Genomic DNA, 11,722 nt, shown 5'->3' on the forward strand with positions numbered 1-11,722 from the left:
AAGAATAACATTGGAAGAAAGAGAGGAAGCAATATCTAAGTTGAAAGTTGGCTCTGAAGTCAGGCTGAAAAAGCTAATTGAACAACAAAATAAAACTAAAGCTTTCTTAAAATCCCCCATAAGTACAACTCGGGCTTATTTAATATAGACTCCACCGATAATCACAGAGATGACCGATCATACCAGAAAAACAGAAACCCTGCAAGCCAAATCATTAAAAACAAAAACATCTTACAAAACCAAACTACAGAGGTTACAAATTGCTAACAGCACAAAGCCAAGGCATTAGTAATGAACCTCCAGCTCATAATATCGTAGTTGTTGAAGCTGATGTTCATTACCCTGCCTCTATATTTAAGAGTAATAATAATGAACATTACAGTGGTGTTGCATTTTTAAACACATTTGCTTCACTAAGGTAAGGGCGTATTAAATTAAGAGGAGGGCAGTCATACGAGGACTTTTCAAAGAGCACATCAACAACGTAAAGATAACTGCCTCTTTTAGACAATAGCTCTAATAAAACAACTATTGAGAAATCTTTTTAGATCTGATCGAAACAATCAAATAAAGCCGTACTTCAAATGCATAGTAACTTACCTTGTCATTTTTTTTTATTTCATCACCAGTCAATGGTCAAGACATACCCGAGTTTGAAAGTTAATTTGTTAGATCCGATAGAAAAGATCCTATGGATAACCCTGATAATCCCCTCTCGTGAAGAAAGATTTGATAAATTTCATTATAACATTGAATTTATTAATTTTATTGAAATAGGTTTACTCTTTGTGACAAACTATCCAGTAGTGAAATAAATAAACTCTTGAGTACAAAACATTTATCGATAGTAATGCCGTTGAGTGAAAAGCGTTCTCCTGCTCAGACAAACCCATCAAAATCAAAACAAACACAACAGAACAGAATGCACAAGGTCTCTCGACGGAGCGGCAAGATAAAGTCAGCTGCATTGCAGTGCAGTGCAGAAGACACTCGAAGTGATAACTTTAGTTCTAAAACGGAGTTGTGAGTTATTAAAATTATAATCAGTAAAACCTTAGCAGTTAAACATCACAACTTAATTTAGTGAGGTTAAGTATTTTATGTTGGTTTTTAAATCACCAGCATGAATGTTCTTCGGCGAGGTTATGTAAGTTTCAACAAATTTGGGTCGCCGTTTTTAAGGTATTCAACTGACGCTGCTAAAAATGTACAAGATGATATTGATAAAATGGTTAAGAAAACTAAAATTGTAGTGTTTATGAAAGGAGTGCCAAGTGAACCAAGGTGTGGATTCAGTAATGCTGTAGTACAAATACTCAGAATGCATGCTGTGGATTATGATGCCCATGACGTTCTCAAAGACGAAAATATTAGAAATGGTAGGTACTACTCTAAGCTAAGATACTAAGATAAATAGCTTAATGTTCTATTAAAATCTGTTTACTTATTTTAACTTCGAGAAACTGTATTAAAAATGTTATAAGTGGGAATGGGTAAGTTGGGATAGGCTATATTCAGTTTGTCCATATTATTCAAATCAGCTCTTACAAAAATATGAATTACAGCTGCATTATAATAAGCGGCCACCAACACAATTGGATGATGATTATTGAATGATATGGAACATCGGTATTCAAGACTGGATGGACAAAGCAAAAAATCAGACTAAATAACAATAGATATTTCAAAGAACAATATCGTTTGACTAGTTTTCAATCTTAGAAATTTATGTATGAATAGGCCCATGAATATAGTTTAAAAATTAATATATAATTACAACAAAACAATAACATTTACTTACCCTATTTATTTTCAAGAATAAACGTGACTGCTTGTGAATCAAAGAGACGCATAAGTCACTGTTATTGCCGCCATTAGTCAATAACAAAACACATGATTTAATTTTGAATTTATTACACGTTTTTACTTTGAATACGTTTTTCATATTGAATTGAAGTTTTAGGCTTTAAAAATGTTAATATAGAGAAGCTATATTTTTATATGTAAAAGAAATGAATTAGTTTTTCAAATTTTATTTAAAGTACTCTTGAAATGTAGAGTACTAGGCCTACTAACTATTACTTCACAGGGTAGACATGTTTGATAGCATTTAAAAAATGATTGAATCGATCACCACCAATAATCATAATTTCTCATCAACACATGTATGCTTCGGTAATTGTGAAAGTAACGGCCGGAGTGGCCAAATACAAGTTTTGCGTTATGAACTTATTGGAACCGTCCTACAGAACATAGAAATATAAAGGTTTGATAGGGTGGAAATGAGAAATATTGAATTTGTAGAACATAAAAAATAGAACAATTGTTCACGCGCGCAGAGCAATATTTCTATGTTGTACATCTGCATCGGGTGTCACGTGACCTTTTGTGACCGTGATTTAACCTCGTGATCATGTCATTAGATGCGGCGCCAACTTTGGAAACATATTGAAAAATAATATTTAAATGAGCAGAATCTGACCCAAATGAACAATGTTTTTCTTAATTTCGAACTACAAAAAATTATTAGTTGTTATTGGGTTGAGACAAGTGCCTCCAGCCATCAGCACGGGCTGTGGCACCACTCGGTGCTGCCCCGCACTGATGTCAACGAAAGAAAAAAAATCCCTCGAGATAGTACCTATCAGCCATTTCAATAACAAAACAATAACTATTTGTGATTTGAACCTCCTAAAACCATATATTTTGTATCCAGGACGAGCAGAATACATTAATAACATCAAAATTTTGATTGGCAACTCCGGTTGTTAACATCACCAGTACCATCAATGTCGTCAGTAAAACTGGGATTACAGTTCTATAGCCTATTTTGGCTACTAAACAACCAAATAAAATATTGATTCCACTGAAATAATTGGATAATATTTACTTAACCACGTTATAAAATAATCTAAAAGCACTGGTACCAATTAGCTTATATTATATTAATTATATCTCAATTAGTTTATCAATGCAGGGAATGGAGTTTTTTTTCAGAGTGGGGCAATAACAAACTAAGGAGGGATAGATATAACAGGTTTATCAACATTTACATGATAAAAAGGCAGAACATTTGAGCGGAAGAATAGGTCTACTAACTGTATTTGGGGTTAATTTTATTATTTGAGTTTTCGTTACTCTCATCTGGTTTTCATAATTTTGGCAAAACCAGTCTCTAACTCTATGATGAAGGTTATTCAAAGTTTTTCTCTGTTACTTCAGTCTTTGCCATTGCACAACTTTGGGCATCACAGTGTTAATTTATTTTTTGCATTTTCAGATTGATTTCATTTTGTGGTACTAGTGAGTTTTTTCTGCCTATATTCAATATACAAGTTTTGTGTGTATCGACTCATGAGTGCTCTTTAACTCATTGTGGATCGCTGAAGAAATATCTCATCACGCAGAAGCTGGGCATAGTGGCACTGTGACAAGCTTAGGTCACAAAAGCTACAAACTTTGACTGCGTGAATGTCATTACTAGGTTACTGAATGTTTTAAATATTTTTCTTTAATTTTATCAAAAACGTTAGTTAACATTCTATATATCACACTTGATTATAGAAATTGAAGAACCAGCTGAATTTACTCTCTGTATGTAGACTTATAAACTTTAAGTATGACGTCCATTGTCCTCTTGGAACGTAAGTAATATTGCTAAATGAGGTTGTAATATTTTTAGCTCTCCTGTATTCATGATGACTCATTTTAAATCTTTATATTTTACTGATCAATACTATCTCAGGGGATGTTTTTCGTTCGTCACCATCAGCGTGCACTGATGTTAAAACTACTAGTTCCTTTTATGAAGTTTTTTAAAAGTATTTAATTTCTTTAAACTTGTACCTATTGCTATGTGTCCGATATCAAAACAGGAATCTCTAGGGTTTTCTGTTCATTCTTTGTAGCCATCTGAACCTAAGACAATCCCTATAGTGAAATAGTTGAAAAATGCAACTATTTGTTATTGTCTATTTTAACATCTGGTTTTTATCTTTGACTTTAATTTTTATTCATTACATCTTTCTGCTTTTGGTGCCAAATCTTGATCTAAAAAATGTAGTTATAATACCATTTATAATTTAACATGTTTACAAGTATGTCAATGGTGAGTATTTTAAACGTTCGCTACGGCAAAAGGCTCCCAAGTACTTTAGTTTATCCAGAGACCACTATTTTTGGAAGAGTTTTAACTTACCAGGGTCCTAAAAAGCTATATAATTATAAAGAACAGACTTTAATTGACTAACTGTTAAAATGACATGTCATTTTGACCATCGATTCTTGTTGTCTGCCTCCCAAAAGGAATCAATGTTGTAATGGCAAAATATTTGAACTAAAGGACTTGGTATTTATTTAATCACTTGAATAAAATAAACAGATAGTAGTTTTTTAAACATCCTATTATCCTAAATAATTAAAGATATTCTTAGGTACTTATTGAACTGATGTTAAAATACATAAACTTATTAGTGAAAAGTGTACTTGTAAATTCAACTATTCTCAAAGTATTGAATAACCCTATTAATTTCATTAAAAGCTTGTGATTTTAAAGTTTCTTCTGAATTTTATGTGAAAATACATTTTTTGATATGCCTTTTTATTGGATAAGATTTTAATTTCAAATACTCTGTTTGTATTTAACCTGTTTCCCTAAAAATTAAATAAAACAGGACCAAAAACTGATCTCTGACGATAATTAAATGTTATTTGGTTAGTTAATATGGATAGTTTATTTTCTGTTGAACTTGTTGAATTTTGACCAAATAAGTATTATTTTTAATCCATCTCAAATTAAATATTTTATTCATAATTATAAAAATTTCTTGTTATTAACACAGGAAAAAAATCTTAGATAAGTCTAAGAACACAGTTTAATTTTCCTCTTCTACTGTCTAATACTTTAATCACAAACTTAAATGTTTTATTGACTGTCTGTGGTAAGTTTATCATATTGTATGTTAGAAATTAGATACAGATAATACATCAAAACTTGTAAAATAAAATGTAATTTTAAACTCATATAAAGTCATAAATTTATAGCATTAAATTCCAACTTTACTGTACGTGAGATTTTGCTGGTGTTCGTACTCAACATCCTGTTTTAGACTTCTTTAAATTGTGTGCCTATTGCTATTTTTCTCATCAAAACATGAACAGATAGGGTTATCTGCTTTTTTCTTGTGATCATCTGAATCCAAAACAACCTCTCATTTGTTAAATATGGTTTATAATGGAGCTATCAAAGTTTTTAATGAAATAGTTTAAAAAAATGCAACATTATGATGTACCTTACAATTTACAACTTCTTTGTTTCTTTGATGAATGAAATATTAATTTTTGCGAGTGTGAAGATATTACTTTACTGATTTCCCGAATGGCCAGGTTGTGTTATTATACAGTAGAAAATTGGCTCTCATCTACTATTTAAACTTTTACTTGTATTCTTTCTTTTTTATAATGAGATCTTATACAATATAATATTATTTTTATAGTAAAAATGGCAATTAAAAAACTCTGAAACTCAACGTATCAAATTATTGTTTTGCAATTCCTTGTACTTTAATTAGTATGAATTACTGATGATCAATGTTTGTTTTCATTTTAATAAACTTACAAATTTGTTATAACATTTTTGTTAAATGAGTTTATTTTTGTTTACAGGTGTCAAAGAATACTCAAAATGGCCAACCATACCACAGGTGTTTATAAATGGCGAGTTTGTTGGTGGTTGTGACATTCTGCTACAAATGCACCAAAGTGGAGACTTGATAGAAGAGCTGAAGAAAGTTGGGATACAGTCTGCACTGTTAAACAAAGAGAACGAAGAGAAATCTAAAGACAAATGAGACTGGATGTATTGTTAGATAGAATGTTAATTTTGTGTTATTTATTTAAGTAGTTGTAAATAAATCTAAATGAATTACATTTGAGTTGATTATTTTCATACGCTAATGCAACACTACCTGCAAATCTCAGTTGTATTACTTATTATAGATAAACCGCTCACAAAGAATCCTGCGCAGAAGCAAATACCTGAGCAGTACCGCTCAGAAGGGGCCCCACTCCAGCGGGGGATTGTGGGACCAGCACCTTTTTGTCTCTGTTTATCAGCTGTGTGGATTGTGTCTCGCTCGAACAGTTTTGTTTACACTGCACCTACTTTACCTGTTTATAACTATATTACGTTTTTGTGTGTATACAAGTGTGGCTGTCTAAGCATAAAATATTAATTGAACTGATTAATATAACCATAGATGTGTCCAGGGAGCTTGCATATGTGTTGTTCGTCAGTCAGGTGAAGAAATGATCCGGATCAGTGTTTCAAAATATCAGTTCATCTCGAACGTTTTGTTTACTTTTTCCTGCCAACTGATATATACAGTATTTGATTTTTTTCAAATCAGATATATTATTTTTAATTATTGTTAAAACTTACAATATTATAATTAAGTTAATTAAAACCCCTTATCCATGAGAAATAGCTTAATATTATATGGAACTAACTATAACTAAACTATAGAGTTTATGCATTAGGTTACACTAGGTTAGGATATTACCTAACCAAGAGTATTAATGTCACTAGTCTATTCATTTAATTTATTACAAATTTTGAATCTCATGCGTGGATTTCCATAGCATTATTTATGAATAGAGATTTTTGCTCCAAACATGTCATTAGTTATGCAGATGGAAGTGAGAGTAATCATTCAGGAACATGACAGATATAGCTGACGAAGATGATAGCTTGTTGAAGAAAAAGATTATAAGTAATGCTTAAAATACTAACCCCCCTCAAAGTGATTTGACAGTATATGGATGCCAACCCATAACCCGAAAAATGATTAGGGGGAGAATCAGGGTTTAGCGAAATTGTAAGTGAGCCAGCTGCACATCCAAGGCATCAAGTCAGGATGCCTGCATGGTCTAAGGCACTACTTTTGGACTTGGGATTGGCCTTCGAGTGGCATAGAAAGTCTTGTGTTAAACTTCCACGTCAAATGGTTAATGATGTACATAGTGCCACTAACAAGAACGGTTCACCAGTATTCAGGTTTCTTGAATCTGTGCTTTAATATATTTTGTCAAAATCATTGCATATTCTTTACTATACAAACTATATTACTTGAACCGCAACAGACAAAAGTTGTGGCTGACATCTTATCTATATATATAAAAATGAATGTTTGTATGTTTGTCCTTTATGGAATCGTTGAACTATTGGACCGATCATGATGAAAATTTGTACGTATATGTATTTTTCCACGGAGAAGGTTTATAAGCTATGCCCATCCCTTTCCCGATTCAGGATTCCGCCCCACTGGTTACAGAAATACCCATAAGAAATGCATTGCAGCAAACATATGTTAACGTCTTTTCAAATTTTTAATCAGCTGTTCTTTGTAAACATATATTACACTTATAGTTTTAAAGCATAGAGTAAGCTTAAGAGAAACGACAAATTTTGTTTAAACTGTTTTTGCAATCACTGTTAAACATAGACTTTACTATCCAGATAATACAATTCAAATTTGACGTAAAAATTCACCTTTAACTGCAATATTTATTTAATATAAACCATGCTCATGCTTGATCAGAAGAGTAATGCAGATATCATAATTACTATCTTACGTTGGCTACAAATATAAAGAATGTTATAAAATCAACCTTAGTTGTTTTTTTTGACAGAAGTATGGTTCTCAAAACTCCGTGTGTACATATTCTCTCGATCGAGACAACAAAGCAAGCTCAATCGTGGCATCGGAGATATAACTAATTTAATCTAAAATTTATTATAGTAAAAAAAAAAATTTACTAAGTAATATAAGGACTTCGGTTCTTAAGATTTGCGTGCGAAGCCGTGGGTAACAGCTAGATAGAGGCAGGAATATGGTACATACCTTCATAATACGCCCAAGAGGCTCACGATGGAACGACTATCAATTATCTCAGCAATGTTTAGAATGTGATAGAAAAAGAATAAGTGAATATAGTGTACTGTTTTCAACGGGAAATTGCGTGCGAAGCCGCGGGCAACTTTTGCAAAAAATTATTGAAATGCGCAGCAAAGCGCGCCGGGCCCGCTAGTCATTAATATTCAATTGAAGTTGTTATTGTAGTTTTGTCTAACTTTAGGATTATCTGCAGACCACAAGGATTTTAAACTAGGTATTCAGATATGTTTCTTGATACAGATTAAAGATTTACTGGGTGTCTAAAAATTCCACTACACCTTACTTTTTGAATGGTTGAGAATTTTCAAATATCCTCAGGATATGTGTAATAAAGTAATCTGAGTATGTCTTTAAGGCTTTGCCACTCACTCAAAAGGGAGTGTGTGTAATACAGTAATTTTAAAAGAGGTGACCCAGTAAATATTACCTCAAACTAAAGAACTTAATAAGGAAAAATCCAACACAGAAATTCAAACTACTTGTATCTCAAATGGATATTTTTCCATCAAAGATAAAAATTAAATTCAATATTGCACACTAATTGTCAACTTTGAATGTTATTATTATGCTTGTGGTATCAAGAACTGCTTCTCCCCATAACTATTTATGTTGTCCCCATAACTGTCTCCCCACCTATCTGTTGTCGGGTAACTAAAACATATTTTACAGTATTCTCATTGTGTGGCACCTCAATTTGAAGGTCTTGATACATGAAGAATAAATTATTAAAATTAGAATACATTTATTGAGTTGACAATATACAGTATATATATGTGTATATATATATATATATATATATATATATATATATATATATATATATATGTACCAATAATGATACCGATTTTCATGGTATTTATCTTTAAAACTAAAGAGTTATCTTAATAACTACATTCTCTATACTTTCCATACAGTTGGATGCATGCACACATTCATACACAAACAAAATTCGTGGTATTTAAACACTGCCACGAAATATCAATCCCAAGTAGTGTGCTCTATGAACTCACCAACTGAGTAAAATTCACAAGATACCAAGTAGTGTTTTAATTAGATTTTTAAAATGTTTTTGGATTTTTTTTTGGAAAAGTTTCTAAATTTAATGTTTCAGAGAGACTGTTAATGAGTTTGATCCCAACTTGAGAAGGGAGGCGTTCAAATGCTGCTGTTGGGCTCAAAAGCACTCCAGAGCTCTTGTCCTGTCTCTTGTATCACTCACTGCCCTGTGTCAATATACACTTAAATAAATAGTAAAATGAAGTCTAAAATATACGAACTGGGTAGAGTGGAGCTCCCTGAAGGCACTTTGACACGACTCTCTGTTTTTCAATTTTGCGATGATTCTAACAGCTTTTTTTTAGTTTGAATACTCTTTCCAAGTTTGACATGGCATAACTACCCCACATAGTAATTCTATAGGAAAAATATGGAAAAAATAAATCCGTAGTTAGCTGTCATTAAAACATCAGATGTAAAAAAAGCTTTGATAAATGAACTTTCCAGGTCTTTATTTAGGTGTTTTCCTAGAAATTAAGCAGAATCAGTTTCCTCTAGAATTTTATCCACAATTACTGAAGTGGTTTCATAAGTATTTAACCTTTGTATAAAGAAGTTGAGTTCTTAGAGATACAGAACTTGCAGATTTCTAAGTTTGTATTATCCAACATAATGTCCAATTGAAGTTAGTCTTACTTTTGTTCACACAAAACTCTATTTTGTTCAAAGTTAAATTGGTTTTCTTGTTGCCAATGTTTTTGCATCATTATAAGCTATCATTCAGTAGGTCATCCCATTTAAAAAGTTGTACATCCTTCCGACCCCGATTTTGGGATAGTAGGGGGAAATTTTAAAATTCATTAAAAACATCATCATATGATATTTATTTTCATTCGTAAAGGAAATAAAGGGTGTTTATTTTGTACAAGTTTGAGAATAAGTTAGGCATGATAAACGGAAATGAGAAGGAATGTCTGAAGTTAGGACAAATTTATTTGAAAAAGGAAAAAATTAAAAGGATGATCACATTATGTTGATTTAACGAATGAAGTATCTCTCAGAATTAGTGGGGGGGAAAGAAAGAAATTTCAAGGAAGGAGTAATGGTTAACTGGAAAAGTTTAGTTACACGTTCCATGTACTAGTTAGTTGCGTATTGGACAAGGCAAGAGGTATATGAGAGACAGAATGGAATGGCAGAATAACATTGATGCAAGTCCTAATGCAAGAATTATAGGTTTCACATTGTACGTTGGTGGCAAAAGTCATGAGTTGATCACTAGAGTGACAGCTTAGATGTGGAGGAATGGTACCGGCAGTCGATGGAATCTGAACACCATACAGTGTTAGTAATGACTACTTACATGAATTTAATTCATTATCTTGAGCTGTAATCCCACATGCATTAAAAGAAATCTAAAATTGATTGGATGTGATTCTGTTGGACTGTCAGAAATAAATATAAGAGTTATGAAACTACTAAACAAAGTCCAGACATTCAGTTATTGCTCAGTACAATGCGGATTCAATGTAAGGATGTAAACATTGCAAACTCAGCATGCATTTTGGAGAGTAACATCACATGAAAATATGGATTAAACAATCCCTTGAGAATTCAACTATAACCCGAGGAAGGACCTGCCATATTCATAAGCATGAAGGATGACAGTTGCCTCTGGGAGGTTCTAATTTAGAGGAGATATATAAGATAAGTGGTATTTAATATAGTAAATTTAGTTTAATTTATAACATAATATTATGAATAAATGAATGAAAATGCCTTTATTTACAGGCTCTCATATCTCAGTACAGTTACTGTTTTTCAGAACAACTCGTCACTGAATGCCTTAAAAACTAGATAACAAAAACAAAACTTAATTTGAACAGGTACAATAAAATCTAGTGTCTAATTTAAAATAATGCAGTGGTAAAAACTGTAAAATTTGTTATTCTTACATACTAATAGCCTAAGTTAATTGTCAACAATCAAAAAGTTTTAAATGAGGAACAACTGCATTCTTTTAGGCTAAGGGGGAGGTCGTTGTACAACTTAGGGCCGAAGTATGAGAAACTCCTTCCAACTTCATATCTGACTCTACGAAAGTTTTTAGCAGATAGCCATGATGGGTGCTACGTTGCGAGACCTCCTCCCGGAACAACCGCTCACTAAGGTAACGTGGTTCCTTGTGTGAGCAATTTAGCAGCATCCCTAAAGGGGGATACGTGATCAAATCGTCTCAAATTGAAAATTAAACGTATAGCAGAGTTTTGAAGTTTCTGAATGCGATCGATGTCACTCCGCGAGATGCTGTTACCGTAAGCAGGATAGCAGTAGTAAATGACAGAAAAGACCATCGACTGCGTAAGCTGAAGCTTGGAGAATTCCGGCAGCAGACTTCTGAATCTGTACAGGCCTCTTAATCTGCCAAGAGCACGCTGGATAGCATGAGTGACGTGATCAGAGAAAGTTAGGTCACTATCAAGCAAGATGCCGAGAGTTTTGACCTGGTCACACACTACCAAAAACTCACCATCAAGAGCGATCCCCACACCTCTATCCGTCAAGGCCCGTACCAGATTTTGTGGGATGACATGAAGGACACTGCACTTGCCTACATTGAACCTTAACCCATTGTCAACAGACCATTTACTGATGTTCTCAAGGTCTGAGTTTATATGGATATTTCATCAATTCCTGCTGCTCTTGAATTTATTTAGTTCATTGCTGATTTTACATCATCAAAAGTGACTGCATGAAAGTTAAAGACAGCT

The 11,722-nt window shown here is 32.7% G+C and overlaps 1 protein-coding gene across 1 annotated transcript; it reads left to right on the forward strand.

Moving 5' to 3' along the window:
• Positions 1–950: 950 nt before the first annotated feature.
• On the forward strand, positions 951–5,928 carry LOC124357105 (glutaredoxin-related protein 5, mitochondrial-like). Its single transcript, XM_046808556.1, has 2 exons — positions 951–1,379; positions 5,665–5,928. The coding sequence occupies exons 1-2, from the start codon at positions 1,124–1,126 to the stop codon at positions 5,847–5,849; spliced, it is 441 nt and encodes a 146-aa protein (XP_046664512.1). The 5' UTR covers positions 951–1,123; the 3' UTR covers positions 5,850–5,928.
• The last annotated feature ends 5,794 nt before the right edge of the window (positions 5,929–11,722 follow it).

The sequence above is a fragment of the Homalodisca vitripennis genome, chromosome 3 (genome assembly GCF_021130785.1).
Source record: "Homalodisca vitripennis isolate AUS2020 chromosome 3, UT_GWSS_2.1, whole genome shotgun sequence".
In the NCBI taxonomy this organism is placed as follows: domain Eukaryota; kingdom Metazoa; phylum Arthropoda; class Insecta; order Hemiptera; family Cicadellidae; genus Homalodisca; species Homalodisca vitripennis.